Below are 23032 nucleotides of genomic sequence, written 5' to 3'. Positions count from 1 at the left end.
CTCGGTTGGGAATTCTCCTTTGGAGAGGTCTGTGCATCCTCCCCTGGGATGCCTGATGAAGGAATTGCTGGAGCTTCTCAGCTGATACTTTTCCTTTTTACCGCGTGGGTCTTGGATTCTGGCTGTGAAAACCCTTTGTCCTTGTGCAATGACAAGGGAAAAAGAGTGGCAGGCGTCTCCAGAGATGCAAAGGGTCCTTCACAGAGCTGCTGGCCAGACACTCAGATGGCCTTAACGTGCTTGTGACACATCTTGTGTTGCTCGTGTATCTCAGCTGCTTTATCTCCATCTGTTCAAGGTTTCAGCGTGGAGCTGGACCGTGTGAAGCACCTGCCCTGCTGCGAGACGGAAACGTTCCAAGTGCGCTTTGATCCACAGAGCGCCAACCTGCCGCTGGGAGAGGTGGCTGTGCTCCTGCCCATCAAGGTACCCATCAATGCTTCCTCACCTCCCCCTGCCTGCACCACCTTTCGAGGCAGCAGGAGGTCTGGGAGAGCAGCAGATGTCAGCTGGGCTCTGAGCTGGATGTTCCGTCCTTCACTAGGTAGCAGGAGGCCCCACATTTCACGTCCGCCTCCGTGCCACCGTGGCTGCGCCGTCCCTCTGCCTCTCCAGGGACAGACTGGAGTTCTCCGCTGTCCAGTGTGGGCAGTGTCAGGAAGAAACCGTCCAGCTCCACAATGCGCTCCAGGTCCCCTGTAAATGGTTCATCACCGTGAATGAGCCTCTTCAGAAGGTAAAGCACAGACAGCACGTAACACCGAACTTCTTGGTTGGGTTTTCTTTGCCTCTCTGCCCCTGTGGCTGCCTGAGCACTCGGGCTACACCTCGTTTGAGGAGGCTTTTGAGGGCACAGAGGAAGGCACCTGTTCACTAGCTGGTGCTTCACCGCTCTGCCGTCTTCACCCAGTCCTCCTCCTCCGAGGACGGTGCCTCCCCCTCTGCCTGCCCTGCCTGCATGTTTTCCCTCCAGTTCTAGGCCAGTGGTGGCCATGGCTGGTTTGGATGTGGGTGCTCTCAGCACCGTGACAGGATCTCAGAGCACTGTGGGAGCCAAGGGTCTGTCCTCACAGACCAAGGAGACCTCACACAACTGTGTTTTGTGCTCAGGTGGACAAACACTTGCCAGCGAGCACGCGTCGGAAGCTGCTCCAGCAGTTGAAGGCCAAGCCCTGTGTCTTCAGGGCGCTGCCCTCGGCTGGAACCCTCGCTCCAGGGCAGCGATGCAACGTGCGAGTGAGGTTTTCACCCATGGAAGAGGTGAGATTGGCGGGTCTGGCAGGGCAGTGTGGTAACAAGAGCCCAGCGCAGGGAGCAGATGAGCTCTGCCTCCCCGTGGAGCTTTCTGCAAGCGCCGTGCCCACTGTGCCTCAGTTTCCCCTGCAGTGCACTCTTCTGAGAAGCGCTTTGAAATCCCCACGGGGAGCTTGCACCGAGAGCATCAGGGCAGTGCGGTGGGGCTGCCTCTGGGTGCGTGGGGGGAGAGCCGCCTGTTTTCCCTCGTCTTCCCCCTTGCGTGGGCATATTTGCAGGGTGCAGCACCCTGGTGCAGAGCAGCTGGCACGTTTGCAGGGGATAACCCTGGGAGAGCCGCTCTAGGCTAATCCTGCTGCTGGTACCAGCAGACAAAACAGCCAGCAGACACCTTCCTGGGCACAGCAGGACAGTCCCCTGTAGCAGTGTGCTGCCAGCAGCCCCTGTGGCTCTGGCCCAGCCTGCCTGCACATTCCCAGGCAGTTCGGGAGGCGGCATCAGAGCCGGAGCGTTCCCGAAGGCAGTTTGCACGTGGCCACTGTGACTTGGAAACTGGCAGGGTGTAACAGTGTGGACACAAGTGCTTCCATGCCTGGGAATAGTCCCAGGGATGTTTGGATGGCTAGTAGCAATGCAACCGTCTTGTCTCTGGCTTTGACCAGAGCCGAACACTGAGCAGAGAAGACGACCCTTATTTCTAGCCAGTGAGAGCTCATCTGCCTCTCTTGTGTAGCTGCTGTTTGCCTGACACAGCAGTGCCAGGACTGTGTCTGGGCAGCATAGCATGAGCTCTCGTGAGCATTGCACCCCCTTGTGCGAGGTGAAAACATCTGATAGTCCATTTTAGATCCATCTGATCCCCAAATATCCAGTTACACTTCCCACCAGGATACATCCCAGTTACTCCGAGCCAGCATGCAGATGCTGTAGCCCCTGCTATAAGTCAAGATCTGTTTTCCCTTCACCTTAGAGGTACTGGTAACACCCTGACCGTGGTGCAAGGCTTGAATTTGAGGCCCCGTCACCTGGGACTTCATGAAGGAGCTTTCTGTGCTGCTCTCTTTCCAGAAGTCCTACAGAAGCAAATTGAAGATTAACATTTGCCAGAGCAGCCAGCACCTCCACCTGCAGGTCTCAGGGCAGGGGCTGGAGCCCCAGCTGGAGTTCAGCCCCGCAGTGCTGGAGCTGGGACCGTTGCTGCCATACAGCCGTGGGGCAGAGGGGACAGTGGTGGTGAAGAACCCGTGCGAGTTCCCCATCGAGTTTTACTCACTGGAGTACGATCAGCAGTACCTTGCTGAGGAGCAGGTGAGCGGGAAGGCCTGGTCCCCCTGTGCGTGCTCCCGTAGCTTCACAGCACTCCAGCATTCCCAGGCTCGCGCCAGGGAGATGCAGGCAGTCCCCGGGGCAAAGCCTGGTGGCATTTCGGGGTTAGGCAGCTGTGCCTGCAGGCTGTGAAGGGGCTTGGGTAGTCCGTGTTGTTGGGAGGAAGGAACGAGGGAGAAGATAGGTTGGTGTGTGAGTCTGTTCGTGGGATGAAGGTCCAGAAATGCATCTCGTCTGTGGTTCCTCTTCCCCACGCGCACAGATCCTGCGGCTGCTGAAGGACTACGATTGCCACAATACCTTGTTGCTGCCTCTGCGCGCCCCGGGTGAGAAGCTGCCCCCGGAGGTGCTGGAGTACTATCAGCACCAGAAGAGGCTGCAGGATGAGCAGGCCAAGTCCAAGACCGGGGAACCAGCAGACCAGGACAATGGTGAGGGTTTGGCGTTGGCTGTCCTGAGTGTGGGCACAGCAGGGAGTCCGGCCCACATACCCTGAGCTCTCCATGGCCTCGTTCTCCATGGGAAGCCCATGCTTTTAGCAGCCGCCCGTTCCCCAGCTTGGTAGAGGAATTCCCGGGTGAAAGTCTGTGGCTCCTAACACGCATCCTCTACCAGCCCTGAGTGCAGCCAAAGCAAGTTCATACCTGCCGGCCACGGACTGGAGGAATAGCCACTATGTCCCCTTGTGTCCCTCAGCCACAAAGGGTAGGACTGGATGAGTTCTTCAGCCAGTAGGACCAGGTCTAATGTCTCTAGCTATTTTATATTTGCTCCTTCCCAGCAACAAAAGCACAAGCTCGACATTCCCATGAGGGCAGAGACAGCCTGGACAGGCTTCTCAGTGCCTCGGGAGTCTCCCTCCTTGGGAAATTTTCAGTCTTTTGCTGTGTGGCCATGCAAAGTGGCAAATAGCAAAGAGCAGATTGCGTGGCCATGTTCACCCTCTTCTTCCCTCTCCGTGTCCTTCCTCTTCAGCAAACTCTGAAGATGTCCAGCCTCCATCAGATCAAGGAGGAAAGCAGCCTGCTGGGATCGTTCACACCATCTCATCCCATAGCTCAGTCGTTCCCTCCTCCCTTTTTGGTGAAAGCCAGTCAAACAAGGTGGATTCTAAATCTGAGTGTGGGGAAGAGGAGGAGGAAGATGTTGAGAAAAGACGTGGGACAGGTAATAACCCTAAGCTCTTCACCTCCTTTCTATCTGTTGCGGCAAAAGGGCCTCAGTGGGGAACTTCAGTGTCACCTCCATCACTTTACTGCAGCCTGGTGCGGTCTTCGCTCCTGTAGGCCCTGAACCCACTCTTCTATATGAAGGCTGTAGGATCCTGAGAAGAGTCTGGGGCAGGGACAAGTGAGAGGCCAGGGAGGTTTTGCCCAGCTTTGCTAAATGAGCCCCTTTGCCCCCAGGAGCTGCTGGGATCAGGATGATGCTGTTCCCTTTCCTAGGCAGGGCAGCACACTCTGTCCTGCGGGACATTGCAAGCTGAGGTGGCTTTCTGTGACCTCCTAAGGGCGATGGTGGGAGCTCTTTGTAAATGCTGTTATGGTGAATTCAGAGCCCAGCCACATCTCCTGGTGTAATATTCCTAAAGCACCCAGCTTCTGGATAACTGCTCGATCCCCAGATGAAGCCTCTCCCTTGGAACTGTGTGAAATGTCCAGTTCTCCCTGTCCCCCTGCCCGCACTCAGCAGGACCCGGGACCAAACTCCCATGAGGACCATGTTGCCAGTTCATGGAAGGAGATGTGGCCCAGTCCTTTTAGGTATTGCTGGATGCTCGTTCTTTCCTCTTTCTGCCGTCCCATTTACTATACTGTGAACAGGCACCTTCACCAGTGTCTAGGGCAGACCTTGGCCTGCACAAGCCTAGAGGAAGGGCATGGTGAGATCTTGGGTGTGACGTTGGTTTCATCAGAGTCTCCTCTCCCAGGATCTGAGGGGATGGGGAGGATGGTCAGGGTCACAGGCAGACAGGAGGCTGACTTTTCTACCCGGTTCTGCACAGCAGAGCGTCAGCAAAGCACCGCCAGCAGCAAGGAGGCCGCGGGAGAACTGGATGACAGCCCTGTCTGTAGGGCCATCGCCCGCCACCTCGGCATCGATACCTCTGCAGAAGGGCGCGCAGCCCGAAACCGCAGAGGGATTGTCATCATCGTCCATGGGGCACCCCTGACAGGTACGTGAGCCGCAGCCCTTGGCTGCAAGGAGGGGGGAAGCAGGAGAGAGATGTCCTGGTGGACCATGGGGCTTGGTTGACCAGCCAAAGTGGAGCAAGGTAAGCCCCAGTTCTGCTGGCACATGAAACTGCCCGAGGCCTTCGCCTAGCTGGTGCAAGTGATGTGGCTCATCTTGTGTCTGTACAGCCAGGCCCTCGTTCCCCCAGACAGGGTGCCCGTGTCCCTGTTGCTTGAGACCACGCTGCCTAGTGACCGTGTTGCCTCGTGGGAGCAGCCCTTAGCCCGTACTGACCCCCAAACCGCGCCTAGATGTTGCCTGAGGCAACACCAACCAGCACAGGCAAACGAGCGGTCCGAATGGTGGTGGGACAGGGCTCGAAACGTCATCCTGGGCCCAGGGTTGAGGTCACCGCGAGGGGCAAAGTCCTTGGCTGAGCATGAGGTGGAGATGATGCACCTGGCTCTAGAGGACAACACTTCTAACCATGTTCAAGCTGCCTCCTTCGTGGTTATCCCTGAAGGGACACTTGCTTTCTGACCATCCTTGAGATTTGAAATGCTGTTTGGGAGCTTTCCAGAGCCTGTCCCTGAAAATGCCTCACATGCAAGTGTCACCAACCAGTCTTCCTCTCTCTCAAGGCAAGACGTCAGCAGCAGTCGCCCTCTCCAAACACTACGGCGCTGCCTGCTTGTCCATCGATGCCGTGGTGACGGAAGCCATCTCAGACAGGAGCAGCTCGGCAGGGCTCCGTGCCCGGGAGCTGTGCGTCAGGGCTGCCATCGAGCAGGCCCGCTGGGAGACAGAGGATGCCGGTAAGGAGAAATGCCGGGCGCAGAACAGCTCCTCAGAACCTGCCATGACCATCCGCTTGTGCTTGCTCCAGGGAAGGAAGTTGGACAGCCCTTGGGTGTCTTAGGGAACGTGAGTGCAGCATGTAGAAATGCAAAGCCGTTTCACAAAGCATCTCTGGTTATTAAAAAGAATCTCTTTTAAGGGCTCAGACAGGGGCACTGTTACTGCCCCTGGGCTTCTTGGCCCATGTTCCTTTTTCTAGGCGCAGTGAAGCACACCTGTATCTTTCTCAGAGATTTTAATACTTCCTCAAAGCTCAATCCAGCTTGCTTCTCATGGCCATCAGGCAGAACTGCTGCCCGCTTTAGCAAGGGAAGAAGCCCTCTGAAGTGGCTCATTAAGCACCAGACGACTGACTTTGAGTGTGACTTCACAAACATGAGAGGAAGGGAAGAATAACCTCCCAGAGGAGTTTCAGATGAGACACACACTGCAGAGGAGCTCTTTTCTCCAGAGATTTTCCTGTACATGCTCTCAGGTCATGCAGCTCATGCATGTGGTGCTGCTCTCCATGTGAGACCGGAGACTTTTAGGAAACTTTATTGAGTGGTTGGTGCCCAGAGCTCTGCAGGGTGAGGCCAGACCCTGGCTTTGGTGGGGGAAGTTTTGTGTTGCTCAGCTTTGAACCTGGTTGGGTTGGCAGCTGGTGGAAGGAAGAAGGGTGTAGGTCCTGGGTGGGATTATGCCGTGCGGAGGATTTAGCTCCAGTGGAGATGGGTGCTGCAGCTGGGGCAGGGCTGCGTGTTACAGTCTCCATGTGAGAATGCAGGATGGGTGCAAGGTATGGAAACGATGGTGCTGGAGGAGGAATCCTTGATTTGATCCATAGGGGAGCGACTGTGCAGTGTCACCTGCATGTGCATTTCTTAGCGGGGACACAGGGCTGTGCATGAAAAACTCCCAGGTTTTAAAATCCAGTCTCAGATGCTGTGCTTGATCATGCTAATAAGAGAAGCAAAGAGGGAGCTGCTTCTGGAGGGCAGTGCTGCTAGTGGCCGGCAGGCTTGGGGATGAGTGCTGTGTCCCTGCCGGGGCGCAGGGCTGTGCCATTGGGGTGGAAGGTGCCTGCTCGCTCCCCGCTGAGCCGTCTGTCCTCTCCGCAGGTCAAAATGCAGAGGTGTCCCTCGGCCCGCAGTTCAGAGCGGAGGCCAGGCGCAGCTGGGACCTGAGCCGGCCCAGCTCTGGGGACACAGTCAGCCTGCAGTCCGTCCGTTCCCGAGGCTGGGCGAACGCTGCCACAGGCAGGAGGAAGCCGCATGGCCACGCATCCTCATCGCAGAAGCAGCATCCAACGGACCCAGCGGGCTCCCAGGTGAAGCATGATCCACGCTGGTTAATGCCCGGGACTTTTCTGTTGCCTGTGGGAAGTGAAGGGGCTGCTTACAGAGCCCGGTGTGGGCGTATAGAAGCAGAGAGACAGCCGGGCGGGCTGGGTATGGCTTGGGGTGGCAACGAAACCCCGTGTTCTGGCAGAAGAACTCTACTGGGTCTTAACGGCTTGTTGGCAAAGTGCAGCGCTGGCTAACGTGGCCGCAGGCAGTGGGCAGAGCTGCAGGGTGCTGTGGCGGGGGCTTGCAAGCTTGGGTGTCTGCTGGCCAAGGGATGTACCCTCCGGGGTTGTCCCCTAGAGCTGTTGGCCTGCAGTTTTGTTCTTGTCTCCCACTAGAGAGAAACCCCAGGTGCAAGCCCAGTGGTTGGAATTGTTCAGGGGTTTCCAAAGTGGTTTATTTTTCTTGTGGTGTTCAACATTGCAGGGCTCGTCCAGTTCTCACCTCGGCTGTCCCCTTCCCCGTGTTCCTGCGCAGCGACAGCTGAGCATCACTGGCAGCACAGGAGAGATGGGCTTTATGAGCTGCGTGCTGCCTGAGGACCTGCTGGTGGCCATCCTCTCTGAAAGGCTGCAGGTACGTGGGGTGGGGGCAAAGGCTACGTTCCTGCTACAGAGAGACAGGCAGTGAGGAACAATTCGGAGAGGAGGAGGTCTGTAGCTGCTGTTGGAGGGGTCCCAGGCTGTGTGCAGGGATCCTTGGGTGAAGCTGCAGATCCCTAAGTTGGCAGAGCACGGGGAAGGATCAGAGCTTGTCTGAGCTGAGGCACTTGGAACAATGACGGCTGGTGTCCTTTGACCTTGGGGTTTACTGACTCGCTGAGAGCCCAGTGCCTGCGATAGCTGACTTTCTCTCCTTTTCGACTTGATTCACAGCTGAGTGACTGCTACCAGGGCGTGGTGTTTGATGGCCTGGAGACCCTCTTTGCCCGCAGCATGGCTTCTGCTCTCCTCTGCCTGCTCAAAGCTGTCAGAAATCGGCCATATATCTATTTTGTGAACCTCTTCCAGGATTATGCTTCTCTGAAAGCCAGGGAGACAGCTGCAAAAGAGCAGGAAGGTGAGACTGTTCGCCTCTGTACCTCTCAAATCTTCTCCTCTCAAGCCCTCAACCTTATCTGTGTGTATCTGAGTTTCCAGTAGGGCTTGTAAGAAATGTTTTTATTAAACCTTCCTCCTTCTGCCTCGGTATAGCCAGCACTCAGCTCCCAGCTGCTTAAAATACAGCAGAGCTGAGGCTATAAGCCTTGCCTTAGTCTCTAACGTTAAAGCTTGGGCACAAGTGCAAGCTGTTGTGGCTCAGCAAGTGGCCACTGGCCAGCTGTCCACAGCGCTGGTGCACGTGAGCCAGGTAAGGCCCGGGAACTCGCTGAGCAGCGACAGTTTGGGGGATTATCTGGATTTTGGAGCGGGGTATGCGCTCCCCAGTATCCCCTGTAGGGTGATAGGCTGGGTCAGGAGAGAGTTGTGACTCCTTGCAGCTCACCTGGAACAGCAGGCTTCACTTGCAGTCGCTAATGGTTTCTCCTCTGCTCTGTGCTGAAGGACGGGAGCAGGAAGAAGCTGCCAGGAGGGAGAAAGCACGTCTCTGGGAGATGGATGAGGAAGAGTACAATGCCCTCACTGAGGAGCAGAAAACTGAGTTTAATAACAATATCCGACAAGTCCAGCGTGAGAGGAAGAAGAGGTCTGTAAGCCTTCCGTGGATGACTCCCCAGGATAGTGTCCCTGCAGGGTTTCCCTGCTCCAGAGACCTTGGTGGAGCTCAGAGGGGTGACAGAACAAAGGCCAAAAGTGTCCGTTCCAGGCAGCACAAAGATGGCCAGTTCCACCTCCCTGGTTCCCAAAAGACCTTCCTCTGGTGAGATGAGAACATCTTCTCTCCACTTTAGTGGTGAGCCCTGCAACTTAGACGCTGCATGCAAGGAGCTCGTCTCCGTGCTCGACTTGCCGCTGCACTTAGAAGTGTCTCTGTGTTGATTCTCATCATCTTCATCCCCCCGTCACCAAACCAGAGGGGTTGTGGTGTGGGTTGGTGTGAGGCGTAGCTGTGCTGGCTTGGTTCAGATACCAGTCCTGCCATAGATGAAGCCTTTGCAGTGCTGGTCTCCCAGGATTTTCCTTACTGAGTGACACCAGCCATAAAAGCTCCAGCAGCAGATGAGCCTGGGAGAAGCTCTGATCTAGCAAAGCAGCCATGTTCAGGAGGATGGGGAGGGTAAGGGTAAGCCTGTATTAATCCCCGCCTAAAACTCGGGGAGGGACTTGCTTAAAGCAAGCATTTCAGCACTTCTTGCAGCCCCAGCTGAAGTTTGTTTCCCTGGGAGGGTATCACTAGGGCTGCTTCAGATGATGATTTCCAGGACAGGCAGTACAGGTCATGGCTGGGTTGCAGCAGCAAATCTGGTGGTTCAGACCAGAGGAGGGGAGTTAGTGCAGCCTTTGCTTTCCAATGGATGTGGTTACTCTCACTAAGGAGCGGGCTATGCCCGGGAAGAAGGGCTGGATCAGCCAAGTAAGTGCTGGTGCAGGAATAAGTAAGTGCAAGTGATTTGTGAGCTGGTTTACACTGGGAAATGGAGAGGGCTTCAGGCATCAGTGCGGAGCGACGGTGGATCAGCCTTCAGCAGTGTGCCGCAGGTGTCCAGGCGGACCTTCTTGAGAAGCAGCACAATTTGGACCTTAGGACAGCAAAGCCTAGATTCGGCTGGCCCTGGAGGTCCCCTCCCACCTTTCCTCATTTTGGATGTTCCCAGCCTCCCCAGGTTGAGGGAAGTCCGTGGAGATGATCTAATGGTTCTGTGTGCCCTCGGGGTCGATGGATGAAGTGCAGAACCAGCTGGGCTTACAGCGAGCCCAGATTTCTGGAGGTGACTCTCAAGGTTGTTTTCTGTTTGTCGGCATGAAGGGAGCTGGAGCAGCTGGCTCGGGAGATTGAGGAAAAGCACCAGCGGGAGCTACAACGCTTGAAGGAGGCAGAAGAGCTGAAGAAGTCGTCTAGGCAGGAGAAGAAAGAGCTTGGAAAAGACCAAGATAATGCTTCAAGAAGGAAAAGCCAGCCTGGAGTCAGGCAGGTAGGTGGTTGTGTTTATAGATGAGTAAAAGCCCTGGGGACCTTCCAGCTGAGCTGTGCCATCCCCGGGAAGCCAGCAGCCACACGCAGTGCTGGGGACGAGTATGTAGCCCTGAGGAACACGTGGGGCTGTACTGGGCAACAACAGCTGATGCTTGATCATGCTGCTGCTTCACCCAGGGTGTTTTCCCACGGGTTTGTTGGTAGAGCTGCTCTTCTAGGATCGTGCTGCCTTTGAGTCATGGCTTCACGTAACTCCATCCATTCACTGTGAAGCCCTAGATAGTTTTAGTCCAGCATTTCTGCCTGCTCTGCATGTGACTTACACCTCCGAGACATGACCAGTCTGGGATGTGGTGTCTTTTCCTCCATGTCTGGCAGGAGATCCCACCAGGCCTTAGGTGTTTGTTAGCAGCCAGACTTCCCAAAGTGTCAGGGATGCTCAGCCCACCAGAAACGAGCCCAGAGGGACTGCACAGGAATAGGGATGTGCCTTAAGTTCCGTATTTGGGTTGGGGAGTTGTTCTGTTTCTCAGCTGGTTTGCAGGACTCCTCATCAGCCTGATGCTGGAGAGTTTGGTTTCCGTTGAGCTAAACTGGGTACCAGCTGCGTTCTGAATTGGGATTTGTAGAGAACCTAGCACAGACCATGGATGAGGCTTGGGGTGCTATTGCAAAGATCATCACTGTCCTACTGCAGCTACCCCATGGTGTTCCCCAGGGGTCAGTACTGGGTCCAGTCTTATTCAACATACTCATCAACGCCCTGGCTGGAGGGACGCAGTGCACCCTCAGCCAGTTTGCTGACAATACAAACTGGGAGGAGTGGCTGACCCGCCTGAAGGCCGTGCTGCCATTCAGCGAGACCTGGACAGGCTGGAGAGCTGGGCAGAGAGGAGCCTCGGGAGGTTCAACAAGGGCAAGTGTAGGGTTCTGCACTTGGGGAGGAATAACCCCCTGCACCAGTACAGGCTGTGGGGTGACCGGCTGGAGAGCAGCTCTGTGGAGAAGCCCTGGGAGTTGTAGACAAGAAGTTGGCCATGAGCCAGCCATGTGCCCTTGTGCGTGCATTAGGAGGCGTGTGGCCAGCAGGTCGAGGGAGGTTCTCTTCCCCCTCTACTCTGCCCTGGTGAGGCCACATCTGGAGTGCTGTGTCGAGTTCTGGGGCTCCCAGTTCAAGAGGAACTACTGGAGAGAGTCCAGCAGAGGGCTGCTAAGATGCTTAGGGGGCTGAGAGACCTGGGACTCTTTAGCCTGGAGAAGACTAAGAGGGGACCTTATCAACGCTTATCAATATCTGAAGGGCGGGTGTCAAGAGGATGGGGCCAGGCTCTGCTCAGTGGTGCCCAGTGACAGGACAAGGGGCAACAGGCACAAACTGGAGCACTGAAAGTTCCACTTGAACGTGAGGAAAAACTTTTTCCCTCTGAGGGTGGCAGAGCACTGGAACAGGCTGCCCTGGGGGGTTGTGGAGTCTCCTTCTCTGGAGACACTCAAAACCCGCCTGGACACGGTCCTGTGCAACCTGCTCTGGGTGACTCTGCTTTAGCAGGGGGTTGGGCTAGATAATCTCCAGAGGCCCCTTTCAACCCCTTCTACTCTGTGATTCTGTGATTTGTGTCAGTGCTTTGAAATGCTCACTGCTGTTTTCCTGCTCCTCCTGCCCAGAATATGAAGACATTGGCCAACAACACCAGTGCATCCACCAGCAACTGGCTGGATGCCACCAAGGGGGTAGACAAGAAGGGATCTGTAAAGGAGGACGCAAACTCTGCAGGTGACAAAGTTCCCCTGACAGATGCCTGCCCAGCAGTGGTTGTGCAACCCTCAGAGCCAGAACAGGGGGAAACCAAAGATGAGGCCCAGAGTGACAGCGAGAAGAACTTGACCCTGAGGTTTGAGATCTACGAGGCATCGCAGAAGGATGTCGCGCACATTTTGTCATCCTGGGACAGGGCTCAGGGTACCCTGCTGTCCCCTCTGAGTCGAGAGGAAGTGCAGCACCAAGCAGAAGACCAGCGCCAGCGTTTATCCAGCCACAGGAGCCGGAAGAACAGCAAGAAAGAACGGCTGGAGAAAGCGCTCCTGGAGAAGGAGCGGCTGGAGAAACTCAAGGCTCTTGAGGACACCAAGTTATCTCCGCTGGAACAGGAAGGTGCAGAAGGGTCAGACAGAGACCAGGATGTCGGAGTGCCCTGCTTGGACATCCAGGTGCTGAGCTCAGCAGATGTCACTAAGATGATCTTGGAGAGCGGCAAGCTGCCGGCAGCAGAGCAGGTAAAGCCCCGTGAGGCTCAGATGCTGAGCCTGCCGTGGTCTGGGCCCTGGTGCATTGTGTCCCACCAGGCGACAATGGCACAGAGCCTTGTCCAGGCCACCGGTGATGTTCCATGACAGCTCCACAGCAGTCACGTGGCTGGGGAGGTTCTCACCGTCCCTCAGATAGGTGGAAAGAGGGAGTGCTCTCTATTCAAGCACCCTGTCTGTTCAGAGAGTTTCCCGGTCTGTAACTCATTAAAAATGGTCCCAGGGCAGCTCATGGTCACGGTTTCCTTCAGCTGAGTCACTCAGAGGAGAGATTTCTCTCTGTAGGTCCTGGCACTGCTCTGGAGCCTGCCCACCCCCCTGGGTTGAAAAAAAAAGCGCTGTGCTCCATAGAAATAAAAAAAAAAAAACATGGCCAAAAGTTTCGTGTCTTTAAGGAAGTGTGAGGATGAAGGTGATAGAAGTATAAAAAGGGTTTTTTTCTCTTATGCTTTTAGATCCTGGATGACCTGGGACTGGGTCCCTCAGGGCCTCCCATTCCACCTACCACTTTTTACTCTGTGATCCACTACCCAGAGAAGCGGATGGCCCCTGCAGCCGGAGAAGCCCTCAAGCACTTCATCTTTGTTGTGCCCGGAGGTGCCCCTGCGGAAGAAGAAAGGAAGGATCCAGAAAGCCTCGTGGATGCCCCCGCTGTGCCCACAGTGAAGGTGCCAGGGCGGGGGCCAGGCTGGATGGGGGGCAGGTGGGCTGGCAAAGGATCGCTGTGGAAGGGCAGTGAAGGCATGATGGGGCCCCATGTCTGCAGGCAACCCTTGTGTCTGTCCAAAAGAGACAGGGCAGTTCTGTAAAATGAGAGGAAAAAACCCCACCTAAACCCCTCACCTTCCCTTGAGGAGAGCACGCTGGGTGGGGAGGGGTCCTGGGCAGGGAGAGGTGTCGTGGGCAAAACAAAGTCCGATAAGGAAGACCAAGTCCATGGGCAGATGTGGTGGGTTGTTTAGTCTCTCCTGTTGAACCGAGCTGCAGCTTTCTTTCCAGAGTGGGGATGTCTCGGGGCAGGTCTGACCTCTCTCCCTTTTCTCTCTCCCTCGGTGCAAAGATGCCGGAGGAGCAGGTCACCCCAACCAGGGGCCAACGGAGGAAGCAGAAAGCCGCGGGCAGCCAGAAGGCTGCGAGGGAGAAGCAGAGCTCTGGCCAGGGCAGGAGAGATCTGAAGGGGCTAGACACAGGAGCACCCCCACCTTCCCCTGCGGTGCACCAAAGCAGTGTGGACACGGTCCCATCCCTGGGGAGGTCCGTCAGGTGAGCTGTGAGGGAGGAGGTCATCCCTCTGCTTTACGGCCGTCTTGCCAAATAAGGTCCAGTGTCCCCAGCTCTGCAGGGACCCTCTGCCGGTCCCTCCATGGGATGGCCAGTCCCTGACCCTCCTCCTTGCTCGTTTGCTCGTTAGCAATGTCTGAAGCCTCCTTTTTAATTGCCAGGCTGAGCAGCTGCCGGTGGATAGTGCCTGCCCGTGGCGAGGTGGAACTGACGGTCCACTTCAGCTCCGCAGTGACGGGCCAGTTTGATCAGACCCTGCATTTTGAGATCTTGGGGACAAGGCGCCTGTACCAGCTGCACTGCAGGGGCACCTGCCTGTATCCCACCATCAGCCAGGACCCGCGGTAAGGCTGGCCTGCGGGAGCCTCCCCCACTGCTCCCCGCTGAACTCAGAGCCAGGGCTGCCCCTTGTGCCCCAGCGACCTCCTGGCTTGGGCAGAGCGCGCTGCCTGAGCCGCCCAGCATCTCTTCCCGTGCTTGGAGCTGGGAACCAGGACTGGTCCTCCGCCACCGATAAGGGTTATGGCTTTCTGACCAGGTGTTCTGCTTGGAGCATCTCAGGACTCCTCATTCCTCATTTTCTCTGCCCAGGCTGGTGTTTCCTTGCTGGAGGAAGAGCAAGGCAGATGACGACATCATCTTCAAGCAGTATGTCATGAACACGGGTGTCTTCCACTTTGGACCACTGCTGTGTGGGAAGTCAAAAGACCGGTACGTGCTTCCTGCACCGAGTGAGCATGCTGAGGCACTGCCTGCCCAGAGTGAGGGCAACACATCCCAATGTTGGGACGGGCTCTCCAGAGCCTTGTGCCTTCATGGACACGCTTGGGGACACGCTGCCCTGGTGGCACAATTCAGGGCAGGGGCCCAGGCAGAGACCTGGGAGATACATGGGGCTGAAGGACCGCGGATGTGTGAACTTGAGGCAGAGAGCAGGCACATGAGTCTTGGAGGACCCGGGGAGAGATGGAGCTGATCTTGCTGCTTGGTGGGTGCCTCGGTGGCCACAGCCACATGCTGCTTGCAGCCTGAAGGTGACTTGGGGCAACTTGTGTCCTACCCCACCACATCTCAGCTTCACCACCTGTGAAATGAACTTTGTGGTGCTGCTTTAAAGTGCCTTGAGCTCTAGAGGTAGACTGAATTATTCTGCTGATGGCTTTGTAAGCCGCTCATTAATCTGTAATATTAGTAAGACTTCCTGATTTGACCTGCCAATATGTGTGTGGGGAAGGAGGAAACCTGCAGAGGAATAAAAATGGGAATTACATTTTTCTGATCCTTGCTGCTGGATGAAACCTGTCTAAAAAAATTGTCATAGGTGCTGCTGGCATATTTCTGGTTTTAGCATCACTTTTTGTTTTTTTTTTAATATTAGAAAGGAAGTTCTTGTCTTCTTGGGAGCTCTGGAGAGCTAGTGGCATTTTGACAATCCAAGGAGATTAAATCAAAACAGTTTAAAAACCAAAAGAGGATCTTTAGCCAGGGTGATGAATGGTCTAGGGTTTCTGTTTGGTTTTTTAATGCTTTAACTCCAAATTGTGTTCCACACCCGAGAGAAGGGACATTTGTTAAATTTAGCATTCCTCTTGGGAATGAATCCCTTCTATTTCCTTCCCTCAGACTTTGAGCTAATCCACGAAATAGGAGGTAGTCTCATGACTTTTTTGAAAGAGAGAAGCTTAGCTGTTTTTAAAACCTCTTTTCAAAAGCATTTCTTTATACCCTGCAGAGAAGGAAACCCAACAAAGAAGGGGGAGGAAGCCGTGTGCCTGGTGTACTTTTATTTTTCCAGGCGCCTTTGAATTCATATTTTGTCAAACACTCTTTAAGGGGCCTGTGTGTTGTCACGCTCCTGGGATGGAGGCACCAAGTATAGGGGCAGACATCAAAGTGACGCAGGGATGAAGACACGTACCATGGAACGTGCCCCTGAAAGGGATCCTTTTTCTTAGCCTACCTGTTGGACCGTGGTCTTCCAGCACAGCCTCCCGCTGCCTGGACACGGTGCTTTCCTCGATGTGTGATAAAGGCAACGGTCTCCTCTGCAGCCTTTTCCCCTTTTGTGGACAGGTACAAGGCGCCGCCCTCTCCCAGCAAGTGCGAGAAGCTGACCATCCTCAACGTCAGCCCCTTCGAAGCAGCAGTGCATTTCTTCTTTGAGCAGGATCGCAAAGCGGGCACGTTCCTTTTAGACCCCCCCAGCATGAGGCTGAAACCTAACGAGCAGCAGGTAGGAGACGGGCCGGTAGGGCAGGCACCAGCAGAAGTGCCCAGGAGCCGTTCTCCCTGCTCACTGGATGCTCTTGTGGTTTTTGTTTTGCGGGGACGGGGCTAGGAGCTGAGCGTTTGGGCGTACCCCACTTCGGCCGGCCTCGTGGAAGACAACCTCATCTGCTGCATTCAGGAGAACCCCGAGCCAGTGGTCTTCCGCCTGTGCTGCCAGGGGGTGCAGGTGGAGCTGGGGGTCAGCCCCAAGGAGGTGCATTTCAACAAGGTGCTTCTGCACAGGTCAGTCATCCCGTGGTCCCTCTGCTGGGGACAAGAGCTGTCGGCAAGCTCCTCCTCAGCGGCTACTCAGGTTGGAGGTTGGGCTAGCATCTCCCTTTCTCCCAGTGGTTCCCAGTCTCTTGCTCACCATTCCTTGCTGGCTTGGATATCCCTTGACAGCCACCAGCTCCATAGCCCCCCAGCAATCCTGTGTGATGAGCATCCCGATGCATTTGCATCTTGTCTGCTGGCTCAGAGAGCAATCCGGTTGCTCCTCCTTATCTCCCGTCTGTTGGATACACTTCTAACACCAAGCTCTCCCCCAAGGACCTCACTCCTCAGGCTTGTGGCAAAGACAAAACATTAACTACAGTTTCAGATGCGTGGATCGGGCTGCTCCAAGTTGCATTCGGTTGCAAGGCTAGCATGACCGCCACACAACTGGTGCTGCCTGTCTTTGTGTCTCTGCAGGCGCGAGATCAAGACCCTGGTCCTGAGAAACAGCACCCCACTGCCCATGGCCTGGCGGCTCAGTGGGCTGCAAAACCTTGGCGAGGACTTCTCTGTGTCACAAGACAAGGGCACTGTTGGTCCCTGCACAGAGTTTGTGGTGTATTTGTGTGTCAAGGCCACGAAGACTTTCAGCATGAAGAAGATGATCCAACTAGAGGTGAGGGGGACTGTGCCCTCCCTGGCAGAGCAGGGCAGTGACCAGCCCTGTGCTCTTAGGGATGGAGTCTGTGCTTGAAGGTTACCCTGCAAAGAGGGCAAAAGGATGAGCCTTGACGACATTCCTTTCAACCCGCGTGGCCAGGGGGCCACGCCTGTAGCAGCAGGGGCCTCACTGAAGGTTAAAGTTTTGGAAACTCAGTGATGACTAAGGCGCTCCTGTAGCTGAGCTTCATGGGGCAAGTATGCTGTGGAGTCAGGAGGAGACGTACCTGATGGCCACCAGGGTGCTCTGCCCCCAGCTGCTGCTGCCTCTGGGTTCGCCAGAACACACAGCGCATCCCTGAGCATCCACGTCGCCCCAGATGACCAGGTGCAGCCTCTGCAGGGCTTACCCTGCGTTATGAGGCTGCGTCCCGAGCCCGTACTACAAGCACCTTGCTGCTGTGCGTGGTTGAATTGGTTGTCCAGACTTGGGCGTGCTCCCTGCACCCATCCTGGCGTCCATCTGGGGCTCATAACACAGAGCAGCAAACTCTCACTCTGGGGTTTGGTTCGCTGTGGTTTAGGGCTGCCTTTCAGTGAGGATGCTGGGTGATTAAGGGGAGAGGGGTGGTTGTCAATGCCACCTGCTCTGGGACACCTCACCTACTTGTGGTCATTTTGACATCGCTGTGCCTCCCAGGGTGCTTTGGCAGCGGGTTCCCCGCTGTAGGAGTGTGGAGTTGGGCTGACAGTGTTTCTTACTGCAGCAGAATCGCGCTGGGTCAGCCCGCGAGATGAACAGGTTAGGAAAGCCTGGGAGTCCGCAAATGCTTGTGAAGCGGGGGAGGCCGCGGTGGAAGCAGCCAGCAGAGACAAGGACTTGTATGTGGTCTACCAAAAGCATTTAGGAGAATGGTCTAAGCAGCGTTTTGTTTCTTGCTGCCTCCAGGTTTCAGATGCAGAAAACGTCCTGGGGGTTGTTCAGACTGAAAATATCCAGATCGTTGCGGAGGCTTATGATGTTGCTCTGAGCATCGACATTCCTCAAGGTCAGTGGATGCCTCCAAAACAAATTGCCATGGCAGGTGGGCAACCAAAGCACTTGGGACGGGACGGGATGGGATGGCATGCAAGGGTGGCACGGATACGTAAAGCACATGTCCTGCAAGCTGCGAGGAGTAAAGCACTGTCAGGGCACAGCCAGCCCTGCATCTGTCACCTCTGAAGTGTGGAACTTCCCGTGCAGATTTATTTGGGGGCTTTGAAACAACAGTGATGTCAACAAGCAGTTGGCAGCTCCTGAAGGCTCAGCACGGCAATAAAGTTGTTGGATCTGTGCTTGGAAGCAAGGAGTTGGAAGCCGAGCTCCTCAGCTGCTAAACCCTGCGGATATTCTCCGAGTAAAGAGAGAAGGGGCAGCAGAGTAGCCAGAGAAAACTTCCAAGAACAGAAACTTACTGAGAAGGGGTTTGTGCCTCCTGAGAACTCCAAATATGTATCTTGTCACTCGGTGTAGTCTGCAGCAACCCACAAATATTCACCGTTTCTTACCTCGCTCTGTGGGTTTTCTGCAGGTGCAGATGGCGGAGTGGATTTTGGAGTCGTTAAGGTCCTGGATGATGTGAAGCAAGTGCTGACTCTGAAGAACAAAGGGAAGTACGACCTTGCATACAGGTGGGTCCAGCTGCCTGGTCTGTGAATGTGTGGTGCCACCATCTGCCCAGGCCTGTATTCTCCTTCTGTCCATGGTTGGAAGCTGTTCCCCTGCTGGCTGCCTCATGGTCTGGGTAAATACAAAACCTGGGCTCTCGAACCTCAGCTATTTGGATAGAGAATCCAGCCGCACACCAGCATTTCTTCGCAGCTCAGCAGGAACCAGAAGGAGAGACTCTGAAATTGAAGCCGCTCACTGCTGAGATTCATTGCCTTTCTTTGAGGGTCAGCTCATGTCTCTTTGAGACTCTTTAAAGGAGGGAATGAAAAAATTTGGTGTCCAGGTTAGCTTGCAACACTCGTGATTGTCCGCACTCTGTGTCAAGACGTGGGATTCCCCAAGCAGAGCTGGACTCTTTTTATTTTTCTGATGGTCCTGTGCAAAGTGCTGGCTGTGCTGGTGCCACCTGTACTTTTAACTGCAGACGTTTTGTTCCTTCCCTTTCTTCCCAGTTTCAAGCTGGAAACTGCAGATAGCAACATACCCGACTTGGCATCCCACTTCACTATCCAGCCGCAGAAGGGCGTGCTGACTGCCTCCAGGTGCCCTGTGCAGGTCCAGCTGCTCTTCCAGCCCAAGATGGAAATGAATGTTGAGGACAAACCCATCCTGCACTGCCAGGTGAGCTGTCTGGGCCAGGCGGTGTTAGCACACCATGGCTTGGGAGTGTAAGCAGGACATGTCTTCTGGAAGGAAGGCTCTAGCTGGGCAGTCCTCTCTCATGCATATCCAACAAGGTCTTTCAGAAACCATTTGTGACACTTGCGAAGTGGAGCTGAAAATCTGGCTCTGGAGGAGGCTGGTGGGGACTTGGGGTGGCATCGGGGGAGGGAGAGAGGCTGGCCTCTGTCCTATTGACCAACCCGTCCTCTGGTTGCAGGTGATTGAGCCCAGCCTCTGTGAAGGAGGCGAGACCATCACCGTGATCCCAGTGAGGGTGTCAGCGAAAGCTGTGTTGAGCAAGTACAGCATTTACCCTGCCTCGCTCATCAACTTCGGTGCCATGACGCACGGTACCAGGAAAACCTGCACCTTCACGCTGGAGAACAAAGGCATCCTGGACTTCAAATTCTGTATCTACAAAGCAGACCAGGAGGCAGCTCTGTTGCCAAGGAAAAGGTGAGAGAAGACCTGCACCATCCTTCCTGCCTGAGGTGGCACCACAGCACGGCTGGTGTGTGACAGGCAGCCAGGACAGCCGGGTTGTTGTCCATTGGCGTCACTGGCTTGTGAACAGGGAGCAGAAAAATGCCTCCGTATCCCCGTGTGTAGGACAAAGCCGGTGATACAGCCGGTCTATCGATAAGCTACAGCCATAGGTTGATGCAGGCAGCCCTCTGGAAGCAGGAGGACTTTCCTCCATGGGGAGGAAGGCCAGCTTTGGCCTTGGAGAAAGGCAGGGGAGCTCAGCATGACGGCTGTTTCTGCTTTCTCCTCTCAGCTCACATCAAATGACATCTGCCCACTCCCACGAGAGTGAAAACTTAGGGAAAGAGACTCTCTCAGTCAAGCAAAGCAAGCCGTCACTGCGAAAGGACACCAACCCCTTCATGCAGGTGGGTGGCTCCTGCTCCCCAACACGTGCCGCTGCAGGTGGTGTGGGAGGATGCTGCTGTGCCCAGGATCACCACGGGATGGCATGTGGTCTTGCATGACGGAGGTCCATTGTCTCCCAGCCACAAGCAGAGGCAGGAGCTGCTCAGTCCCACTGACAGCCCCACGCTTCGGCTCAGACCTGGAGTTGTGGGGTCAAGAGAGAGGAGCAGGTCCTGTGTTTGGTGGCTGCTAACCCAAATAGGTCTGTGAATACCAGAGATGCAGACCATCCCTGTTTGAACTCCCAGTCTGTAGATACCAGATGATCTTGCTCGTTCTCCTTCCCAGCCCGCTTTATCTTCTTCCATCATTTCTCACCGTTATTTCTGCTCTCCTGTTTAACCCCTGGAGGTTTAAGGATCCCAGCTACCACCTTCAGCCTTTCCACGCAAACTCCTTTCTCTGTGCCACTCGGGACAAGCCTACACCTCCTGCCAGCTTGTTCATGTCATCCTGGGGCTGCCTCTGGACTGTGGAGTCATCCCTCCCTGCCCTGGGACTAGGGCCTTGGGCCCAGCTGAGGGCCAGGGAGTGGCATACTCCTTGCTGGGGATGCCACAGGTGAGGCTGTGAGACATCAGCCTCTCCTGGGACTCTTTCTGCAGGCTCACGTCACTCTAGGCATGTTCACGGTGTCCCCTGGCTTTGGCTCCATCCCTCCTGGGGGCCAGCGGATGATCACGGTGGATTGCTACGCAGAGCCGCTGGGGACGTGCAAGGAGCACCTGTCCATCGATATCAGCGACAGAGACCCCAAGGACAATCCCCTTGGCATCCCCTATACCCTGTTGGCCGAGTCCTGTCTCCCAGGTACGTCCTGTCCACAGGTTCCCATGGCCAGCCCTGCTGCTGATCAGCACCTAAACTTACTGCTTGGATAGAGAGGCACCCTGACCCCGAAGTCCCATCTTAAAAACCCCAAAGGTTCCTGTCCTTTTCAAGCCCAGCAGCGGGGAGAGGCTGGGAGGGATGCATGGAGGGAGAAAAGGAAAGCAATAACCTTTAAGACTGAGGGCGACTGAGCTCCAGCCTCACAGCCAACTCCCCCACCCAGGGCTGGTTTTTGCAGTGACCTGGGCAGAAAGGGCTTATCAAGCCTTCAGAGAGGCCAATGGGGTCAGCAGGAAGGCTTCTCCATCCTCAGCCCTCCCTCTGGTCTGCTCGCAGCATTCGTGGTTGACGACACGGAGTCCATCTTTGAGGAGCATCGAATCTGCAGCAACATCAACCTCTGCCAGGTCCTCCAGACAGTTCAGGACAAGGGCGTGTTCATCACAGATGAGAACAAGTTTATCTTCACCAATGTTCTGGTTGGGCACCAGGCCACAGCCCGCTTCAAGATCCGCAATGTGGGCAAAGTCCCCTGTGACGTGGTCCTGTCCATCAAACCCATCCATGGCAAGGTAAGAACAAGAGGCCAAGGTGACTGCTGCCACAGGCTGTGTGGGAGCCGGCCTTGTTCTCCAGATTTGTTGCTTCCTCTTGCCCGGACTCGGTGTCCAGCTCAGTGCAGGTCAAGCTATAGGGGAGAGCAGCAATGCTGGGGTGACAGTTGGGTTGAATTCAGCGTATCTCAAGCGACGTTTTGGCTCACCCCTCTGGGTTTTTGGTGGGAGACCTGAACCCTTCTGAACACCTCTTGGAAGCGCACTCAGAGCGGGGCTTTTGCTGGACTGATGTGCCGGGGCTCAAAGCAGACCGTTTCCTCAGGCTCCCTGGTCTTTTCCTTCTCTTTAAAGGCCCATTCTAGGTTATTTGCAGGGGTTTCCGTGCAGTCCCCGCCTGCCTGCCCAGCGCTCAAAGCAAGCTTTTGCACTCCTGGGCTTTATGGCAGCTCCCTGGGCAAGGTCAGCACCACTCTGGAGTCCCTCCCTGAGATGGAAGGAGCCTGTCCGGGGAAGCAGCAGGGAAGACGTGCTGTCTGGGGCTGTTCCCCATGATGCATGTACGAACAAGACTGCATCACGTTGAAGGATGTTTCCCCCTAACGCCTCTCTGTGCGTTCCCCCAAGCTTAACAGCCGCATCAGCAACGTTTTCAAGGTGGATCCCGTTCGGATGTGCGTGCCCAGCCGCTCCCACGCCTTCGCTACGGTGACCTTCACTCCGCAAATGATGCGGAACTACCAGTGCACCTTTGAGGCTTCCCTTGATGTCCAGGCAAGGTAAGTCACCCCGGGAAATCTTGGGGGGGACCTTTCTGATAGCTGCCTCTGCTCTAGAAGCATGGAGACCTCTCGTTAACGCTCTCTTAGTAGCCTAGGGAGGGTACTTGGCATTAGACAGTATAGGAAGCTGTAGCTACTAGACATAGCAGAGCAGGAAAGTGAAGAGTCATAATTTAGCCTGTATGAGTAACGGCGAGGACAGGCAGCCAACTGGAAGTTAGTGAATCAGAAAAAAAGGGAGATGTGCAACAGCTGAGCTGGGGCTTTCCAAGGGCAAAGGATCAGGTGTAGGGGTTTCTGTGCCAGCAAGTCAGTGTGCGTTATTTCCTCCTTGTCCCTATGCTCCTGTGTGATACCTGGGGGGCAGGAAGATCTTTTCTGTTAAAGGAGTGATTGGACCCCTTTAAGAGGAGCCCAGTTCCTCTGTCCTGGGACCTGTGTTTGTACCGGGCTCTGACCTGCTCTTCCCCAACCCGTTGGTCACTGAATTGGGCCAAGATGAGTCAGTTTGCTGCCCTAATAAGCAATTCATTTTTTTAGTGTCCTTGGAAATAACCTTTAGTGATGGTGTTCTTTATTGGTTTTTCCCTTCTTGCTTTTACACTGGTTTTGTGCTGTGCTTGTGCTTTTTGCGTATCTCTCATATCACCGCAGCCAGTGAATTTGCCATGTCTCATCTGTTGCCTCATTCTTTCCCTGCTGTACTGCGTGTTTCTATTAAGTGAAGGGATTTTTGGACTGGTTTTCTGGAAGGTTTCAGAGCAGATTCCTCTTGTGAATGGCCCTGATCTGACGGGGGGGAGAGGGGTGAGG

At 55.2% G+C, this 23032-nt stretch overlaps 1 protein-coding gene across 1 annotated transcript in view; it reads left to right on the top strand.

Moving 5' to 3' along the window:
* LOC147413510 (axonemal central pair apparatus protein HYDIN-like) overlaps positions 1-23032 on the top strand; it is a 117110-nt gene that overhangs the window by 74233 nt on the left and 19845 nt on the right. The window contains exons 34-62 of the mRNA XM_086478737.1: positions 299-426; positions 545-736; positions 1111-1260; positions 2323-2562; positions 2843-3011; positions 3556-3747; positions 4511-4756; positions 5397-5570; positions 6714-6922; positions 7365-7514; positions 7814-7997; positions 8483-8624; positions 9846-10011; positions 11679-12287; positions 12773-12985; positions 13378-13580; positions 13760-13942; positions 14190-14309; positions 15672-15831; positions 15937-16109; positions 16560-16758; positions 17692-17791; positions 18317-18416; positions 18909-19077; positions 19337-19575; positions 19898-20012; positions 20658-20862; positions 21220-21455; positions 22065-22216. Of these exons, the coding sequence (XP_086334863.1) occupies positions 299-426; positions 545-736; positions 1111-1260; positions 2323-2562; positions 2843-3011; positions 3556-3747; positions 4511-4756; positions 5397-5570; positions 6714-6922; positions 7365-7514; positions 7814-7997; positions 8483-8624; positions 9846-10011; positions 11679-12287; positions 12773-12985; positions 13378-13580; positions 13760-13942; positions 14190-14309; positions 15672-15831; positions 15937-16109; positions 16560-16758; positions 17692-17791; positions 18317-18416; positions 18909-19077; positions 19337-19575; positions 19898-20012; positions 20658-20862; positions 21220-21455; positions 22065-22216 (5518 nt within the window). The remainder of the gene's footprint in view (positions 1-298; positions 427-544; positions 737-1110; positions 1261-2322; positions 2563-2842; positions 3012-3555; positions 3748-4510; positions 4757-5396; positions 5571-6713; positions 6923-7364; positions 7515-7813; positions 7998-8482; positions 8625-9845; positions 10012-11678; positions 12288-12772; positions 12986-13377; positions 13581-13759; positions 13943-14189; positions 14310-15671; positions 15832-15936; positions 16110-16559; positions 16759-17691; positions 17792-18316; positions 18417-18908; positions 19078-19336; positions 19576-19897; positions 20013-20657; positions 20863-21219; positions 21456-22064; positions 22217-23032) is intronic.

This window comes from Leptosomus discolor, chromosome 27, assembly GCF_034619465.1.
Source record: "Leptosomus discolor isolate bLepDis1 chromosome 27, bLepDis1.hap2, whole genome shotgun sequence".
In the NCBI taxonomy this organism is placed as follows: domain Eukaryota; kingdom Metazoa; phylum Chordata; class Aves; order Leptosomiformes; family Leptosomidae; genus Leptosomus; species Leptosomus discolor.
This window is presented reverse-complemented; position numbering and strand designations above follow the sequence as displayed.